The sequence below is a fragment of the Eleutherodactylus coqui genome, chromosome 4 (genome assembly GCF_035609145.1).
Source record: "Eleutherodactylus coqui strain aEleCoq1 chromosome 4, aEleCoq1.hap1, whole genome shotgun sequence".
Classification (NCBI taxonomy): Eukaryota; Metazoa; Chordata; class Amphibia; order Anura; family Eleutherodactylidae; genus Eleutherodactylus; species Eleutherodactylus coqui.
Genome location: NC_089840.1, coordinates 10,655,534 through 10,675,813, shown reverse-complemented (window position 1 = coordinate 10,675,813; position 20,280 = coordinate 10,655,534). Strand labels below are relative to the sequence as shown.

At 48.3% G+C, this 20,280-nt stretch overlaps 1 protein-coding gene across 1 annotated transcript in view; it reads left to right on the top strand.

The window, feature by feature from the left end:
- Positions 1-20,280, top strand: part of URB1 (URB1 ribosome biogenesis homolog) — a 90,126-nt gene that overhangs the window by 68,567 nt on the left and 1,279 nt on the right. Inside the window, exons 30-38 of the mRNA XM_066599070.1 lie at positions 2,545-2,647; positions 4,233-4,393; positions 4,488-4,599; positions 8,506-8,612; positions 9,863-10,006; positions 10,397-10,506; positions 11,322-11,513; positions 12,937-13,178; positions 16,143-16,757. Coding sequence (XP_066455167.1) covers positions 2,545-2,647; positions 4,233-4,393; positions 4,488-4,599; positions 8,506-8,612; positions 9,863-10,006; positions 10,397-10,506; positions 11,322-11,513; positions 12,937-13,178; positions 16,143-16,757 — 1,786 coding nt within the window. The remainder of the gene's footprint in view (positions 1-2,544; positions 2,648-4,232; positions 4,394-4,487; positions 4,600-8,505; positions 8,613-9,862; positions 10,007-10,396; positions 10,507-11,321; positions 11,514-12,936; positions 13,179-16,142; positions 16,758-20,280) is intronic.

Here is a 20,280-nt window from a genome sequence, read left to right as displayed (position 1 = left end):
ACCAAGATGCCCGCTGCGATCTTGGTATTCGGTGACCACTAATGAGTCCGTAGTGCACACATTCTCCGATCTAGAAGAGGCTCTTCTGTGTCTGGACCTCAGGGGCCACATAAATGACATGACTGCTGCCTGCGGGCCTTGGGTTTGACACGTGCCTTATTGGGAATGTATTTATTGTGGATGGACCACCAGTCCTACAGCCTGCTTATAGCCTTAACTTACAAATTTCTGGATGGGGTGAGATGGCTGATAACAGGGAACACTAGACGACATTTCTCAGATTTTTGGTTTGTGTCCCTTATAAGAGAAGCATGCGTGTCTTGTGAAGCTGAATGTACATGTTGGTGAGGCGTCGGGAGCGTTTTCTGGCGCTCTTCCGTGCGTGGATGTCGCCGTGGAGGCCGTTCTGTTGGAGTTACATTGAGCCACCGCTTGGTGATAAGCTCAGTAACACCCAGCATGCATGGAGTCTGTCCCAAGCCCCTCCACCGCCGCTGACCTTTACTGGCGTGACATTTGGGAGGCCGCGCCGATGACAAATACAGCTCGGCCTTCCTGTTTTGGAATTCTCTTTTCACATTGCAAAATTTTTAAGGCGCTCTTAACCCCTTAGTGACGCGGCCCGCTCTGGACCGAAGGATGCAACAATTTTTTTGGGAGGATTTTCACCTCCACTTTTCAAATACCATCACTTTTTTTTTTTTTTTCTACCGACCTGGCCGTATCCGAGCCTGTTTTTTTTCCCTATGGCGAACTGAAAGTTTTATTAGTACCATTTTGAGGTATTTATGTTTAATTAAAAAAATAAATAAATAAAGTGCGCAAAAAGGTTTTTTTTTTTTTTTTTTAAATTGTTTATGTCCCTGTAGGGGACTTGAACCTGTGATGCTGTGATCAGTCAATACGTTGCAGCACTTCTTTATTGCAATGTGTTATTGCTAATCGTAGTGATCACAGGACATGGCAGACCCAGACGCCATTGTCTGGCGTACAGTTGCCACGGTAACTCATCTGCCCTCTGGTGGAGGGAACATCCTCACTCTGTGAAACCTTGCATGCAGCGATCAACATTGATTGCAGCATGTAAGAGGTTAACAGTGGGGATCTGTATTCTCCCCAATCTCCACGGTCGCAGCCGGATCCTGCTGCGGATGGCATGGTCTCAGCTTGTAAGCATGCGCCATCCATAGGCTGTAAATGTATGTCAGTTTGCAGGAATTGCTCCCTGGGCAAAAGGTACATTTGCGTCCTGGGGTGGGAAGCGGTTAAAGGGGACGTGTCACAAGAATGCCCACCCAAAGGCTAAGGACATTTTGGGGGGCAATTTCACCTAAATGCGTATATTTTGGGCTGACAATTGTTTTTGCAATAGGCTTTCATTTAAACATTTTGCAGCGTTTGTGTTCTGCGGCTTCTGCATATCACTGTATACAGACACTGCAGACTGAGTCTCTACAGGAGATCCGTCCGTTAGATGGGACTGAAGGGGGATGATCTCTCCTCTCCTGCACCCCCTTATCGGCTAATTCATGACCACAACAAAAATGAGCGGTTATGTCATAAATGAGCTGATAAGGAAGTGCAGGAGAGGAGAGATAATCCCCCCCCTTTAGTCCCGTCTCACTGATGGTTTCCCTGTTGAGACCTAAGGCCCTTTTACATGGGAGGAACTGTTGGGTGCAAAAGTTCTTGATAGTTGCCCCAGCGATCGTCGCTCAGTGACTGGAGGCGGAGCCAGTGGGGATCGTTCCAGCCGCCCGCCTCCAGTCACAGTGAACAGGCCGTCGCTCATAGATCAATGACTGCCTGGTCACACGGGTCAATCTTAATTTTTTTTTTTTTTAATGGCTGCAGAAACTGAATGATGAACGATAAGCAAACCAATTCTGGTACAACGGCTGCAGGCGTTTACACTGAGCGATCGGTCAGCTTCTCCCTGGATCGCGCCGATCCGAATGATGATCATCCTGTGGACAAGGGCCCTTATTCTCTTTGTATAAGAGGATCCAGGCGATGGCACCGATGGGCTGAGCATGTGTGATCACGGCATGGGACACGGGGACGTTCTGAGAGGGAATCAAAAGACCTGCAGGGGGCGCCATAACAAGTGAATAATAACAATACTCGCGTCAGGAGCATTTTCAGACTACTTGGCTTTCTGTTAGATCACGCAAACATAATACTTAAAGGGATTCTGTCAGCGGATTCATAGGGTTTGGTTGGCGCTGAGCCTCGTCAGCCCATCCCCGCCGGCAGCCTCAGAGGGACGGCTCTCTCCCTGTACACACAAGGGAACAGAGCTGTCCGTCTGTACTGGCGGGCGAGGAGAAGCCATCAGTCCACCTCTGTGACTTGGAGTCGGACATCATGAACCCGGTGACAGACCCCCTTTAATGGTGAGACCCTCCCTGAAGACGCGGCTCTCATCTCTTCCATCGTGTCATTCCTTTTGTCATTGATGACGCAGGTTCACCTTGAGGATTGTCAACACGACCTGAGAAAGTTATCGCCGTCTCCCCAACTTTCTTCTTTCTTGCCTTTCAGCCCGGGAGGAGCGTCCTGTACGAGGATCGGGCCATACAAGATCTGCACAGCATCTATGATCCCTGCTTCTTACTGCCGCTCTTCAGCGAGCTGCTCCGACCAGGTAACTGGAATCATCATTGCACTCGATTCAACCCCCATTGACCCACTGATGGGCTTTACGGTGACCTTTAAAGGGGTTCTCCGACATAAACCTAAACTTGCCCCAGGGTCCGCAATGTCCATCCGCTTTGCTTCCGATCCAGCACTGGAACAGAAAGGAATGCCGCCATGTTCATCACTCGCATGACTGCTGCTTCCAATCTCTGGCCTCACCGGTCATGTGTCCATGAATGAGCCGTGACCACGGGGGCCACCGATCGGCTGCAGCGGACATCTGAGCGAGGATTGTGCCTCATTACTTACTATTTCAGTGGGGACAGGATGGGAAGACACCAGGTGGGCATCGCTGACCCAGAGGCACAACGGAGGGGGGAGTAATGGATGGTTTATTATGCCATTCCCTGCTCTGGGGCAGTTTATTTAAAGGGAACCTGTCCCGTCCCATCAGTACCGTAAACTAAGGTGAGGTGCTGGTAAGACACGGAACGTGGACTCTTGGGTGTACGTTTTGTACTTCCATGTGTTTCCTCTGTCATCCCTGGAAGTCGTCACTTGTGTGCAGCACCATAGGGAATGGTGAGCGTGTGAAGAGTCGCGCTACAGACTGGACACTGATTTACACAGGTGACGGGGAGCCAGGTAAGTATTAAAGGTACATCCCCGGACTTCATGCTTCCTGTCCTATAAGCATTTTAGCTTAGGTTACGGTGCTCATCGGACATGACTGGTTCCCTTCAAGGAGTCCTCGGAGTCTCCACTCCATTAGGGGCTGCAAATGGAAGGTTAGCGAGAGTAAACTCCCCCCCCCCCCCCCCCCCACCTCCCCCGACTCGGGGAACTCTGGAGGGCGTTCTGCTGCTCCAAATAAGTCGATACTTAAAAAACGTCCACTTCAGACAATGCACTCGCCATTTATGGAAAAAAATCTGTAAAGTCGCTGATAGGTGGCGCTGTAACTATGCAAATCGTGCTGCGAATGTTCAATATGTCCCCCTTTGTCTCCAACAACACTCTCCTTCTGCAAAACCATGTTTACCACCGCTGAACGGCTTTAATTGCTATAACTTGCCGCCATGACAGTTCTGTCGCGATAGACCTGGTCTGTCACAGCGCCACTTATCAACGTTTTTTTTTTTTTTTTTCATAAAGAACAGCGCATCTTCTAAAGTGACCGTTGTCCGAATTTCGGTTCATTTGCAGCAGCAGAGCGCCCTCCAGAGGCTTCTGAGTTGGGAAAGTTTAATCTTGCTAGCTCGTTTCTACCAGAGCCGTATCACATGGCGAATCCTGGGGCCGCTTGCACTGCTGGAATAGCAGATTTTGCAAATGCCCTTCCAATGCAATGACCCCAGCTGACTGCCATTGCCATGAAGACATGGTGTGCTCACTTTTAGTGGGGGGGTGGGGGTGTAGCTTGGTAGCTGAGGCTACTTAGAGGCTGACTGGCGAGCATCAGTTATACACGGAGGGGCCCCGAAAGACTTGTAAGCCGAAGGGAGATTTTCACGTGATCCATAAAGTCAGAGTATTGCCGCTGGTAACTGCCGCCACGTCTGCCGGTGACCGTTTCCGTCTGTCTTCCACAGAGCTGGTGGTGGACTGCGTGAGGTTTGTGGAGATGAATGCTCTGGGGCTGACCTTCGCTGCGCTCAGTAGTTACGATTACAGCATGCGTGCCGCCGCGTACCACGTCCTGGGCTACTTCCTGTCTCACATGGAAGGGGCGCGATTCAGGGATAAGAAGCAGGTAAGGGCTGCTGGGCTCTGCAGTACTATTTCCATCCCCGCCTGATGACAGATCTATATATTAATATATACATGACGCTTCTGTTCCGTTCCAGCTGCAGTGCCTACTAGACGTGGTCAAGAATGGAATCCGGCAGGAGAATGTCAGGCTGCCGTTCACATTGGGTCTCTTTGGCGCTCGAGCTGCCCAGGTGCTCCTCAGACCAGGTAATATGATCGGGCTGGGGGGATTGTTGTTCCGGCGAAATAGAGTATGCTGGTCGCAGAATACGCAATTCATATCTGCAAGTGTGAAGCAAAAATCAAAGGTTCATGCCTTTCGATGCCTGCGTTTTGCCGCAGATTTTGCACCTAGAACCCCTCCGTGTGAGACCCCCTCCCTACGGGGGTGCCGCCATGATGATGTGTGTTATTTCACCATGGTGTGACATTTGGGTAGTTGTGCCTTTTTTAATATAGAGCTTGGAGGACTCAAGCATATAGCGGGGGTCTCTGGGAGGGTCCGCTCCTACTCTGTTCTCCTGTAATCTCTGGTGGGTTTCCGGGCAGAGAGCAGATTGGGTGGGCTGCAGTGAGAGAAGGAAGCGAGCGCAGCAGCTCTGCGGAAGAACGTGGTCCGGACCCAAAGGGTGAGCAGCACTAGAGCGCCGTACAGAACAGTCCCACCCAGGGGGTCCTCTGGATATCCGCTCGGGGCTGTCGGTACCAGTCTTGAAACTGTCAGTAATTACACGATAATAGTGAGGTTGTACTGCGAGTATCCGGATGGCAATATACGGTAACAAGCGCGGTTGCAGTAAAGGGCTTGACGCTTCGGTTACAGTCGCTCTGGGAGAGGACTGGGGGTTTTTGATCAAAAGATCGCAGCCGGAAACGGTCTTGTTGTTAATATTTCTGCACAGACTGAAAAACCAAAGTTAAAGTTATTAATAAAGCGCTCACGTTCGCTCAGCAAGGATTCCTGATGACTGTTCCTACACAGAGAAGACCCCCACAGCCCTCGGACCCCCCATGCTGTCCCGGGCACGGTTTAGGGGGTTTAGCTCCAACACTAGTCCCAACTAGCTGGCGGTCACAGAGTTCCCGCTGGTGGATAGCGAGTCACCCTGGTCAGCGACACCCTCTATACACACTGTGCGTTGGTCTCACATGAGCAGCACTGACCAATCACAGCAGTGTGTAAAGCCCCATTTACACGCAAAGATGATCACTCAATTCGTTCAACAGATCGGGAGAATGATAGTTTGAGCGATCATTTTGCATAAGCTGCTAATGGGCACTAATGCCCATTAGTAGCTTACTAGCTTCTTTTGCATGTAAATGCGCCTCCCCTTTGCTGTATGAGGAGAACAGTAGGCGGTCTGTTTTCTGCATACAGCCCCTTTGTTCTGCCGCAGGACTGCAGCTGAATACAATGTTATCAGCGCTCCCGTGGAGAATCACAGCGTACGGTCCCTGCTATCAGCTGCCTAAATGATGGATTTTAAACTCAACATAAAATCATTGTTCGGCTGATAAGCAAACGATGGCAGCATTTACACCCAACGATTATTTCTCAAAAGACATCATCGTTTTGAGCGAATTTTGAGCGATAATCATCCCGTGTAAATGGGGCTTAACGTGTTAGATTACCAATACACAGTGTGCATCAGGTGGTCAGAGAAGTGGTGCGGCCATCTTGGTTTATCTGGGACTGGAGGGTTGATTTAACTATTTGCACACTCGTCACTTGATGTGGCTTGGCTCGCTCTTCCCTCCTTGCAGCACTCTGTCCGTTGAGTGGGTGGCATCCATAGTGAGAACGGGAACCTCAGTTTATGGGGCTCCTAGGACGTCACCGCTTGCCTTTATACCTCTACTGCTCCTCTTCCCCTTCTGATCCTTCTTGCCTCCAAAGAAATGTGCAGCTGCAGTTAGAGCCTGACCCTCTGATTTGCCCGGCCACGGATCCGCGTGTGGACTCGCCTCATTCACTGTGGCTAATCTGTGTGATGTCACCTGAGTGCACACGGATCCATGTGAACGGGGCTTTACGGTATTTTGCATTCGCCTTGAATCGCTCTTTTGTGTTTAGTTGCTACATATTCATTTTAGCGAGATCTGCTGTTATGCTGGGTGACCACCAGGGCGGCTTCCATCTTCGTTACCACTTAGCGGTTTTCAGAAACCTTGTGCGTTCGTTGCAGAAAATGTCGCGTTAAGTGAAGATGATGATAGAAATCTCCTCCACTTGGCTTGTACTCCTGTGACGTCTGCAGCATTTATACTACGTGTGAGGGCGCCCCCTAATGCACAGCTCCCCGCTATATACCTACATGACTAGCGGAGGATTTCGGGACAGACCGGTGACGACCTTCAGCGGGGGCGGAGCATTGTATGAAAATCTAATATGCATTTTAGGAGGTATTGCCATCTTGACTTCTATGTCAAATCCAAAGGCTATACTATAGAGGTCTGAGAGGTGTGGGCCCCACCTCTGGCTGTATTCGGGAGCAGCAGGTGGTCAGAACCTAAAAAACTCCCAGAAACCTCAATAGGACTTGGGGCCAATGTCCACTGGCGGATCTTGAAGCCCATAGGGATACATTAGCATCCGCAGGGCGATTTAAAGCATGTGGATGTGATTTTTTTTTTTTTTTTTCTTTTCTTTCTTTTTTTCTGATGTGCGAATCGCATGGGAAGAAATTGCAGCATGCTCCATTTTTCTGTGGATCCCGCAAGAACGGTTTCCATTCCATTGCCGCAGGAGAGTCAAAAGAAAAAAGATAAGCACGCTGCATGCGATTTCCCCCCCCCCCCCCCATCTTTCCCGCGAGCGCATCTGTGTGGAAAAGAACAAAACAGAAACCAAACATTTTAAGATGACCCGCAGCGCATCAGCTGCGTAAATCTGCATGAAGTATCAGTTTGTGCCGTGGACATGAGGTCTCACACAACTAGCGTAACACCGCCAGCTACACTGTTTCTGTAATCTGGGGTTTCCTGGAGCGGCTGCTCGGTTCTAGAACTCCTATTGACTTCTGCAAAGCTGAGCACACATTAGATTTCCCGCTGTTCCTTTTTTACTTTAGGCCTCCCTCACACGGGGCGTTTTGCAACGCTGCGTTTGCTGCAGATTCCGCCCCGTTTCAGCAGCGCTGGCATACTTTATGCCAGCGTTTTGGCTGCGGTTTCAGCTCGGCTGAAAACGCAGCCAAGAATGCTGAAAAGAAAAAAAAAAAAGCAATACTCACCTGGCCGCTGCAGTCCGGGTCGCGGCCGCTGGTCTCTGCCGCTGATCCGGGCTTCCTCGGCACTCCCAAGTCTATTGCCGGAGCCGAGGTTCTCAAACCTGGCCTCCGGCAATAGAGTGCTGTGATTGGTTGTCGGCACTTGCTCGATGCCCAATCACAGCCCTTCATTGACTGTCTCAGCCAATCAGCGCCGGCAAGCTCTGATTGGCTGAGACAGTCAATGAAGGGATGTGATTGGTTGTCGGCGCTTGCTCGATACCCAATCGGAGCACTCTATTGCCGGAGCCGGGGTTCTCAAACCTGGCCTCCGGCAATAGACTTGGGAGTGTTGGAGAAGCCCGGATCAGCGGCAGAGAGCAGCGGCCGCGACCTGGACTGCAGCGGCTAGGTGAGTATTTACTTTCTTTTCTTCTACCTAGCCTAGCTGGGACTGATTTTCGGGGTGAGGGCTTCTATTGCAAGCCCTCACCCCAAAAATCGGCGAGCGGTTAACGCTGCCAAAAACGCGGCACCAAGTGTTGCCGCATTTTCAGCAGTGCTGAAACCGCTGCCCATTCATTTCAATGGGCGACGCAGGGCTGAAAACGGCCAAAAATAGAACATGCATCGCTGTCTAAGCGCAGCGTTGGGAGGCGCTGTGTTCTCAGCCCTGTGTGAGCAGCCCCATTGAAATGAATGGGAGTGTTGTACTGCGCTGGGCTGAAAAGGCAGCGCTAAACGCTGTACAAAACGCCCCGTGTGAGGGAGGCCTTAGAGTGAGAGTTCTACAATTCCGCTGTCGTTCTAGTAATGGCCGCACACGGGCCGCGGCGATCAGCGGTGTAATCCGTGCGCTGCTCTTACCGTTCCCTGATATAACTGTGTCTTGTCTCCCGGACAGAGGAGCACATGTACATCCGGGCAACCAGGTTCCTGTTATCGTATGAGTACTTGGACATGCGGAAAGTTCCCGATTTCTACAGACTGTTCTACAGCTCTGACGTAGAGGTAGGTTGTCCTTCATGCAAGGCTATATGAAGTCTATTGGCTCTTCACTTGCTCGCTGCTATCTGGCTGGATTGTTCGTCGTCGGGATGATTGAGAAGCCTTCAGTTAGCTTTGCTTTATGCACTATTGTAAACTTTGGGCTTTAGGTTTAATGTGACCCTCCGCCTCTTGGCATCGTGCCCATTTTTGCTACAAATTCTGTGCTGATTACTTGTTTAATGTCTATATATCTTGAGCTTCGCATTTATGCAGCAGAGCGCCAAATCTTCCACATTGGCTTAAATTTAAAGGGGCAGTAACTTTCCGACAACTTCTCCTCATCTACCAGCTTGTCAGTCTCCTCATTTCTGTAAGATACTTATTCATCAAACATGATTCACGGTGGTAAAGCAACAACGTATTTAAAGTGGCTGCCACTAGGGGGCTCCCTTCCAGCTTCTCTGTAATGCACTCTCTGTCGTTAGGCACAGAGCTTCTATAGTAACAAGGACAAAAACATTTCCATGGCAACAGTGCTCCCCTGCTCTCACAGGCTGCAGGCTGACAGATCTGCACACACTGTGATAACTATCTCCACAGTTTCTGTCTCTTCTGCTGTTACAGCATGCGGGTGTGTGTCTTTGCACACATTATAATGGGTTTACTAACCATTTGGCCAGAATATCCTAATATACCTGATTGTCCTGGGAGAGCAGAGGGTTGGGGGTATTCAGATACTGCCTTCCTGATGATTGGAACAGAGACACTGCAATGCAGCGTGAGAAGTAAGGGCAAGAAAGTCAAGACAGGGAACTACTGGCAGAATGTTGGACTTGCTTTATGCTCCTCCTTGAAAGTGGATTGCAAACAGCAGAGCAACAGTAAAGTAGGAACTTGCAGACATGAAACAGGTGGCAAACAGCAGCAGATATGTGGAAGGATAACTTGGAGTATTGTAGAAAACTTGTTGAAAACTTGAGTACACATTGAATGATAACCTGTTACCTGGAACCCCCTCTAGGGGGAGCTTAGTGCATTCTGTGTTATTGAGTCCAGTGTATAAAATCATATGCATTGAGCTTCCACTAATTGTGGCTGCAGAATTTGGAGCTTTGCATCAGAAGAACGAAACCCTCTCCTCTATAAGAATATATTAAGAAATTATAACTAAGTGCTCGGGGCGGGCAGTCACTTCGGGTCTTACGTCTGGATCGCTGTATGTCTTTTCCTTATTCACACTTTTTTTTTTCTCTTTTTCGTCCCATGATCAGCATAGGGTGGAGCGTGAATGGATTCTGTCATTACTCAGTGATGGGATGAGGGATAAGTACTGCTACGAACTCTACGACTACCAGAGGATCTTCATGGTCATCATGTGTTACTACAACAGTCCCCTGTGTGATGAGGCCTTTCAGGTAACGTCATCCTTATATTTGGGCATGTCGCATTACATTTATGGTCTGGGTATTGGTGTAAGTTCTCAAATGGGGTACAGCCAGTGGGGCATCCTTTCTTATGATGGACTTTTCTTCATGTAGTTCGCCCCCCCTCCCCTCCACACACACCTTCTAAAAAAGGCAAATGTACTTTTTTCTGTTTTACTGCATTTAGAAAGGTTTCCAAAAGTTTTCCAGGACTTTATATGGTACACCAAGTGGTAATACAACTTATCCTGTAAAGATAAGCCATCCTATAGCTAGGTTGATATATTAAAAAAAAAGTCTCTTTGGAGGTGAGAATGGAAAAGGGGGTCAATGTTCCCTACGCCTGTACCATTTATCTCTGTATTCTGTTACCTCTAACAGACTCTTGTCATGGATGTGTTTTTGAAAGCCTCTAAAATCCCCAAAGCAGCTTACGAACTGATTCGCGATCACAGCCTCCTAACCTGGATACAGAATATGCTGGGGAAGTGGTAAGATATTTGCACCTCAAAATCCAAGCTTAAAAGGTGTATTAGCACCTTTCTCATGGAAAAAAAAATGATTTTTATATGTGTGTCTGTGTGTTTTGAGACGTTCCAGCTGCTGATCTCGGCAGTTCCTCACTGACACGTCTGCTTGTGGAGCTGCAAGTTCAGGACTCAGTGGGCATTCTCTTGGAAGCATGGTCTCTCTTTACCTCTGGTCAGTGCTGTACTCGGTGTCTCCACCCCTCTCACACACTGACATGGCTGCTTGTGGAGATTAAAAGTTCAGAGCTCAGCTGGTATTCTCTGGGAATCGTCATCTTCATTTCCTCTCTATCAATGCTGTAGCTCGTGTCTCCAGACCTCTCACACACTGGCATGTCTGCTTATGGAGCTGGAAGTTCAGAGCTCAGTGGGTGTTGTCTGGGAAGCATGATCTCCCTCCCCTACCCCATCAGTGCTGTAGCTGATGTCTCCACACCTCTCACACTGATATGGCGGCTTGTGTAGAATGCAAGTTCAGAGTTCAGTTGGCATTCTCTGAGAAGCATTGTCTCTCTTCCCTCTCCTATCAGTGCTGTAGCCAATGTCTCCACCTCTCAAACACTTACATGGCTCGACGAGCATTGGATTCCAAGAAGATGTAAGGATGTCTGAGAAGACATCTGAGCTGTGTGTGAATAACATACGGCCACAAATCCCACTAGGGTGTTGAGGAGCAGGTTACAGGCCTTTGATACCGGCCCATCATCGGTCACGACCATCAGGAATCTGATTTTTACTAGAAGTTCGCTTCATCCTGTGATCTATTATTTTGGCAGGTATGTGGAGAATAAACCCCTGGGCACTGTGATATCCTTACTGCACAACCTGTGGTTCAGTAATCTTGGCAAAAAAGGGAAGGTCAAGTCTAAAGAAGAACAAGAAAAAGCTGGAGAGCAAGAAAAGTTCCTTCCCCTCCACCTGGTGAATGAGATGCTCTCGGTGCTGATGATCCTCCTCAGACACATCAGGTAAGTCGTGCTTTGCTACTTTTAGATTTAGATTTCATGTTTGCAATTTAAATGTTATTTTACCACAGATCTCTAGACTTATCCCTCCTATATGTGGCAGTTACTGGAGCAAGCAGAGCTGCAGTGCGCAGCATGGGGGAGGCAGAGAACAGCAGCCAGAGCCTGTGATACATGGTTGCAAGAACTCTACCTGAGCAGCTATGTTTTTAGTGGCTAATAGGAAGGGGGATGCCCAAAACACTGTGCATTAATACACACTGGATGACCCCATTTATTAGAGCCCCGGCCCTCTCACGATTTGGCGATTCCTTGTATGAACATTAGAACTGTGACCCCCGGAGTGCAGCACAAAGTCATGTGACAAGTTTTCCATGAATCAGTTCCAGTGTGAATCCACATTACATGGGCAAAATCCAGCGATCTGAGTGACTTCCAACAAGGCCGGGTCATCAGTGCTGGACCAGCTGGGGTCTCACTGCCAACTGCGGGGGGTCTTCATATGTAACTGTTTGGAGAGAATGGTGCGATCGAGGAAAATCATCCAGCAACGGGATCCTGTGAACGAAAACTCCTCGCTGAAAGGGGTCAGAGGAGGATGTCAGGAATCTGATGAACAGGCAATATAACGCTGGGGCTCCAACTAACGTATCTGAATAGAAAACTCCCCGGTCCTCCGCACGGATGGGCTACAACAGCGGACGACCAGTGCCAGAGACCTTGTGTATTAGAGAAACAGAAAGGCGAGACTCCAGCGGACAAAAGAGCGCAGAACTTGTATCACTGAGCAGCAGAAAAACATCTCCTGGTCAGATGGGGCCAGATTTCTGTTGCTGATTGGAGGTCAGAATTTGGCACAAGCAGCATGAATCGCTGACCCCTTCCTGTCAGCCGGTCAGAACATGTCAGCACCGCCATCTAATCTGCAGCAACTACAAGAAGCTTCCTGTCCGCAGGGGCCGATATTCCTGTAGAACCAATTCATCACTGCGGGGAATCTACACCACGGCGGTCTGTAATAAAGTGGCACTATGTGTATATCTGTACCTGTGTTGACGCAAAGCTTTAGCACTACTACTACTACTAATAAAGTAGTAACGAACCCCCTTTTATCTCTTGTGGGCATCACTTGCGAGCCATGACTATTTAGATGGTTTTATACCGTATTGTAAGGGTGTGTTCGCATTACGCTTGTACCTGGGTCCCGTGTATGCCGGGGGCTTTCTGTATCCATAGTGTTCCATTCACCTCATATAAGAGTCTGCACAGCTGCAAGTGCTATAGGTGATGGACGCCTCTATATGCCCATATAGTGACCTGCATCGGATCCTTCTATACAAGCTCCTGTACTTCTCCCCGATGACTGATACATTGTGAATAGGGCCTAAGCGATCCCTCTCATACCGATGTATTTTCCCCACTGCAGGACTAACCTAGACGCCGTCCACATTCGCCAGTATTTCGGCACGTTGAGCTCCGTACTGGGCTATCGCACGAGACTCCTGGAAGCCTTTAAAGGAATGGGCCGCTTCGTCATTAATGAGCAGACCTTCTCGAACAGCACGGCCCTGTTACTGCTGCAGAAGTGGAGCGTCATCGAGCGGGACCTGGAGCTGCAGGAGAAGCTGAGCCGTCTGGCCAAGGAGTACCGAGTCAAGGAGCTGAAAGGTAAGTGTGAAAAGGGGCTTCTTCATACTGGAGGATCGATGCCAGGCTTTAAAGGGTTTGTGCCATGATTGAAAGCTATCCCTTATCCACAGGATAACCTTCCGACCACTGAGACCTCCACCAATCCTGAGAACAGGCCTCTGGTGCATCCTGAGGTGAGAGCAGCGGCGGTTATATGTGCGCACCACTGATCCATTTCAGTAAGACTACTGGAGATAGCCAAGTGCTTGAACTTGGACCACTGCTGCCCGCACTTCAGGAGGCATCAGAGTCCTGGTCTCAGGATTGGTGGAGGGCCCAGTGGTTGGAAAGGGAATAACCTTCAATCATGGCGACTACGCAATGGTGGAGGACTCTGGGTGAGACTTCTGCCGTTCCTCTGGACCACTACCAAGGCGAGCGTGTTGAGATCGTCCTTATATCAGGTGAACGAAGGACATGTGAGTCTTCACCATGGATTTCAACCAACGCCACCCAACCAGACCTCCCATTACCCACAGTGCAGTGGGCAAACCTCTTTCCTAACTCCAAGAAACAGGTTTTGCCGCTGATGACTTAAAATCTGGACGACCAGAAACGGTTACTGATAAATGGCGCCAGAATAGCGGTTGCAATGACGTGAGCTTTGTTCGCTTGACATCAGGATGATCTCAACACATTTGGCTTGAGATGACGTCATCGCTCCCATTGCCTGGAATGAAGAAGCATCGCTGTGTTCTCATGAGAACCACTAAAGTTATGATAAAATGAAGCACGTCCTCTTTTTTCGGTCAGTTTGATATATCGCACACCGACCTTCCAAGTGGAAAAATTACACTTATATCCAAGCTGGCAGAATTCAAAATGGCCGTCAGGTTGGTGACACGGCCAAACCGGTTTCTCCCTGCAGCTTGTATGCAAAATTACATCTCCGTCTGCCAATGTTTTTCATTCTGTATGAGCGTTTCTACTTTTGAGACACCCCCCCCCCCCCCCCCTCCCCCGTATAATTAGCCCCTGGCTATTCTCCTGGATGCGGCGGCCGCCTCCATTGTGTGTGCGTAATTCATATATACGAGGTGAATGAATCCGGAGCTCCGCTGCACATCCAGAGCCCCGAATCTCCATCTAATTAGCGGTGAGTACAATGATTTCTGCAGCGGAGGCTCGGTGACTGACACGGCAGCGATTACCATCTGTAAAGTGTTACGTGGGGTGAGAAATGATTGGGAAGTGCAAGAAGAGATCTGACTGAGTACAAGATCTTCAATGTACTCTGCGGAGCGTGGGCGCGCCAAACCTAATTATAGACGGGCGCTATATTCGGCGGATCAATCACACGTTTGTCGTCTTGTCATCGTCTGAGGCAGTTTTTACACTTCATTGAGTTTCAGATTCTCTTTATAGTTAAACTGCAGGCAGAGTTTTTGGACTGGCATCTCGCGTCGCTGGGGCTCGCGCTCGCAGGCGTACGTTGCGTGTATTTTTCACGTGTAATACGTGCTGCTATGGTCCCGTTGATTTATCTGCTCGTGGAAATAACACTGCGTGTCCCATTTTGGCGCATGTTACACACCAGTATAGGCTATGGGGATTTAACACATGCTGCAGATATGCATAGACGTGTGTATTCGCTGTGTACTGCGTATTTTACCCACATGAATAATACGCAGGACGTGCACACCCATGCAAGTGAGCCCTTAAATAGAGCTACTGAGGTTGTTCAACACGAGCTTTGAAGGGGTTGTCCATTTGTCGACTATTGATGGCCTGTCCTCAGGATAGGACATCAATAGAGGATCTGCAGTCCAGTACCTTCACTGATCAGCTGTTCTCTAAGGCCGGTGCACAGAGCTGATGTGTGCAGGAAGAAGACAGCTCCGTTCCCACTGCAGTGGCCAGATTTGGTATTGCTATTGCAACTCTCTCCCATTCACGTCAATTGAAACTTTGACTGTAATACCAAACCTGGCCACTGCAGTGGGAATGGAGATGTCTTCTTCCTGCACACATCAGCTCTATGCAGAAATGCAATGGCCTGGCAATTGGCGGATCAGCTGGGGCACTGGGCATTTAACTATTGATGACCTATCATGATAATAGGTCAACAGTAGGTTAGGCGATACGTTTGATTGGTGAAGATCTCACTGCTGAGACTCCCACCGATCCCAAGAACAGGGGTCTTGTGTTTTCTTCTGCTACTACTCTGTGGATGCCTCTACAATCTGCAGTGATGTCCGATTGAATGGAGCGATTGCCGTGCATGTACGGCCACCGCTCCATAAATTTCATTGGGCTGATGGAAATAGCCAGGCTCTTGTACTCGGCCCTTTCCAGCAGTCCCCACTGTAAGTGAATAGAGTAGCATTGCGCACGCACAGCCATCCATCCACTGCAGGTGGGTATAGTGAGGAAGACAGGAAACTGCATCGCTGTTCTCGGGATCAGTGGGGATCTAGGTAACAAAAGTTAGTTCTGGTAAAACCCCTTTAATATGATGGCCAATGAGAGAACTAGCAAAAGTGCAAATCACTTTATTTACCTAAAATGACATTTTTGTGCTGAAAAATTCCGGTAAATTGATGGTGACTAGGGGGCGTCTCCCTTATAATTTGCTGTCCACTGCCTGTTGTCATGTGAAATCTGTCTCTAGTAACAGATCTAATAATAAGACTTAGAACAGGGAGTGGAGGAGGATGATATCTCATGCTGCCCATAGATGTCTATGGGGCGGAGGAGAGAAGCAGCGACTCATAGAGGGGTGCTGCTGGCGCTAACTGAAAATTAGAGCTACAACCTGCATAGGGGAAGTCTGGTATATATGCCGGATACAAGTCCTATAACAGCCAGTATAGTGTTATTCCTCATGCAGATATACTCAGCGGCTCATTCTTAAAGGTGCAGGTACACTTTAAGAAATGTTCACATTGCTATTGAGCAATTAGCATTTCTTTCTAGTGATTCCATTCTGCTTCTATGTTGCAGCCTCCATAAGAGAGAAGTTCCGACATCCGGGTCCTCGGCATCTGAAGAAGAAGCTTGGAGCTGAACTGGAGACGGATGTGGAGAAGGTCTCCGATCTTGGCGAATCCAAAAACAACATGAAATCCATCTTGATACACTGGAAACCTACATTTTTGGACCCTTCATCGTCGACTTCTGCAAAAGATAAAGAAGAAAGCTCAGATCAGATGGGGGGCGAGACCACCGCAGAGGACGGTGCAGACCATGCTGAGGACACCACTAGCAATGACCTGGTGTGCGCCACCGCCTGCCTAGTAACAGAGTGGGTCATGGTGGTAGAGGGTGGGCACACAGGAAGCGTCCAGGATCTATCTGCCACGCTGCGCTGGCTAAAAACCGCTATCTTACCACATACCGGTATAGTGCAAGACCTTCTGAAGGATGGGGTGCTGCGGACCACCTTCTATAAACTGTTCTACAGAGTCTGCCAGAGTCCCGACTCCACGCCAGAACTACTGGAGTTGTTTAATCACGTTATGCTGAACCTAATCGAGGGCCAGAATCTTAGTAAGGACCGTTCCTTTAAGGCTGTGAAGGAAATCTGCCTCCAGCCTGGTGACGACGACCTGCAGAAAGGTGGGTTCTTCACGCAATTAGCTGCTGGTATTTGCTGTGTGAGATGAATGGCGGCAGGTTATGACTAAAGGCCCTTTTACACGCAACGATTATTGCTCAAAATTCGTCCAGACGGTTGAAAATGAATGATAATTGTTACATGTAAACACGGGCATCGGGCACTTTCTGGTTGAACAATGGATTTTAGGTCACTGAATGACCTTCCATTTGAATGCATTTCACTCATCTTTCCAAGGCCTGCAGAAGCTGAACTGGAGTTCCTGTTTATACTAGCCGTGAGGAGAACAATGGTATGTGCCATCAGTGGTTTGCGCAGCTGAGCTCTGCAAACAACTTTTGGAGACTCTTACATGCAAATGAAGAAGATAAAGTGTTAATGGCCATTAACACTTTATGCAAATAGATCGTGGAATCTTTCAGTCTTTTGAAGGATTATCTTTGCGTGTAAAAGGGCCTTTACAATTTGGCACTTGCAAGGTAATTAACATTGAATGAACCAATGACCATCAGGGAATGAGATTGGTAAGTACTATAGGAAATGCCACTGTATGTGCCGCAAGCATCTACTAATTGTGCTATGGGAGTGGGCAACACAGATGTGCAAGAAAAAGTAAGTGTATAGACAAACACAGTGTAACCAGTAACACATAGACAGTTGGACTGTTTATGCCTTTTCTTGAGTACATACAGTAACCCTCCACATTGAAAGGAGAAAAAGTAATTGAACCCTCAGATTTAATAGCCTGTAGATCCTCCCCTTAAGCACCAAATATTTCCAAATACGATTTGTACAATGTTGAAGAGGAATTTTGGACCCTTCCTCCCTGCAAATTTGTTTCACTTCATCAATATTTCTGGGATGCTTTGTGTGTACAACTCTCTTCAGATTCTATCACCGCATCTCCATAGGGTTAAGGTCAGAACTTTGTCTTGGCCATTCCAAAACACAAATCGTCATCTTTTTATACCATTGTTTAGTTGATTATTTGTATGTTTTTGATTGCCTTGTTGCATCACTCAATGTCTCTTCAGCTCAAGATCATGGATGGCTGCCCTTGCATTCTCCTGTGAGATGTTCTGATCCAGAGTTTGTTCCCTCAATGATCACCAGGCCCTGAGGAGCATCGCAGCCCCTTAACCCTTTCCAATCCATTTATTTTTTCTCACCCATTCTCCCCAGCTCCAAATAAATTGGAGCTGGGGAGAATGGGTGAGAAAAAATACATTTTCCCTGCACCCTCCTGATCTGACAGAGTTCAGGATGGTGCAGGAAGGGACCTGCTTACCTGTCCGGCGTCTTCCGCATTCTCCTTCTGCCTCCCGGCTCGGCGATCATGTGACCGCTGGGGTCAGGTGGCACCTGGCGGTCACATGATCGCTGGGCCGAGAGACAGAAGGAGAATGCGCAAGACGCCGGACAGGTAAGCAGGCCCCCCCCCCCCCCACGGTGCAGGCTCCCGGCTCGGCGTTCATGTGACCGCCGGGGGTCAGGTAACACCGGCAGTCACATGATCGCCGGCCGGAATCTATGCATTGCATAGCGCTAATTGAGCGCTATGTAATGTGTAAAGGAGAAGGCAGAAAGGGTTAAAAACCCTTTCTGCCTTCTCCTCGGGGGTCCTCGATGAGGACCAGTGCAGGAGAGTATCTGCACCCGATGTGTCTGACGATCGGGTGCAGATCCACTCCTGCACTGCAGTGTCGGGCCTGCCCCGACATCGGAGCTGTGGAGGGAAATTATGATGTTGGGGCAGGCCCGACATTGGACTGGAAAGGGTTAACAATGATGCTCCCTCCGCCGTAAACCCAAACCATGATTCTCCCCCCATTAGGTTTCACAGTTGGGATGATTGATGTCCTGGTGTTGGTGTGCGGTGATGTTCTTCCTTCAAACACAGCGTTGTGTATTTGTGCTAAAAAGTTCCAATTTTGTCTCATCCGTTCATAGAACATTTCCCTGAAGCATAAACATCCAGTATGCTTTAAGGCAAACAATGTTATTTTCGGTAAAACGGCGGCTTCCTTCTTAAGAAGAACAGATCTGTCAGTAACCAGGCTTTGTTTGCCTTTATTTCTTGGCCAAAGCACCTGTGACCCCTATCTCATCTCTTTTAATTGAAACACTTTTTCCTAATTGGCTCTTGGAGAAATCCTTAACAGAGAGGTTCACTTACTTTGTCGTCCTCGATGCGTTCAGTAAGACGTGAACGGTACAATTATCCGTGTGCTCTTAGTTACCTTGGAGCTGCTTGTATTAACTATTGATGATTGCACCATAAATCTGTCCGACACGCTTTGTGTCACAATTGCTACAAGGGAAACTTACTGAGCTCAGCATTTGTTACCCCGGGCTTAGTATGATTGCCCCCGGCGCATGAAGAGGCGCAGGTCTCCATGTATAGAGTGCACCCCAGCAGCTCCGTGTGCCATCTCCAACATGGCATACATTTCTGGTATGATTTATGACAGTTTCTGTTGTAAATTATACACAAATCTGTCGGTCCAGTGTGGCCGCACCCCCTTCTGACAAGCCCTGCCCACTTTTTGAAAATGTGGCAGGACCCGTGCAGAAAGGGAAAAAAAAGTCATTCATTTCCGTGCACATACCTGCTTGCGCAAAAATTTGCGACTTTTTTACATCAAAAACTGTTGTAAAACCTGCAAATGTGGGAATAAGTGTTTTAGGCGCTTAGACACTTTTTTATAGTTCCTTTGGCCTAAGTTGCACTGATTGGGGCATACACTAAGCCAACTAGAAGGGGATCCAAACTTAGACTGGACGGTCTTACAATTGGAGAGCTGTTGTGGTACATCTGGCACATTGTAAGACTCTCGTTGTAGTTTGCGCTGCCGAAGCTTTATTCCGTGTTCGTAAATAAGCCCCAATGTGTTTGTCTATAATATGTAACAATCGGTGCAGAAATCCAGATCATTTCTAAGGGTTCACTTACTTTTTCTTGCAACTGTATATAACACTAAGTACTATCCTGTTGAGACCACCAATCCCTGCTGTGAACACGTTACATGCCGCATTCAATGTTGATTGCTGCATGTAAAGGGTTCAAAGAGAGGCGGCGCTCCCTCTGTGACATCAACACTGCGCCATATAATCGCAGAGGGCCAATGGGTTGCCAAACAATGACGTCCGGGTCTGCCATGGCCTGTGATCGCTATGAATACCGATAGTGCATTGCAATCCAGAAGTACTGCAGTGTATTATTAGTGATCATAGCATTGCAGGTTCAAGTCCCCTAAAGGGACATTTAAAAAAAAAAAAAAAGTAAAAAAATTAACAACGCTTTATTCTGCACACAAAAGTTTTTAAAAAAAACTGCCAAAATGTCGTTTTTGTTCATTTTGCTTTGCTTCTGTAAAAAAGACACAAAAGTGATCATAAAGCCATAAGTACCCCAAAATGTTACCAATAAAAACTACGGCTTGTCATGCAAAAAACAAACCCTCCACAGAGCTCCGGGGGTGGGGAAAAAAAATCGGGGGCTTTGAATGCAGGAAAACTGTTTTA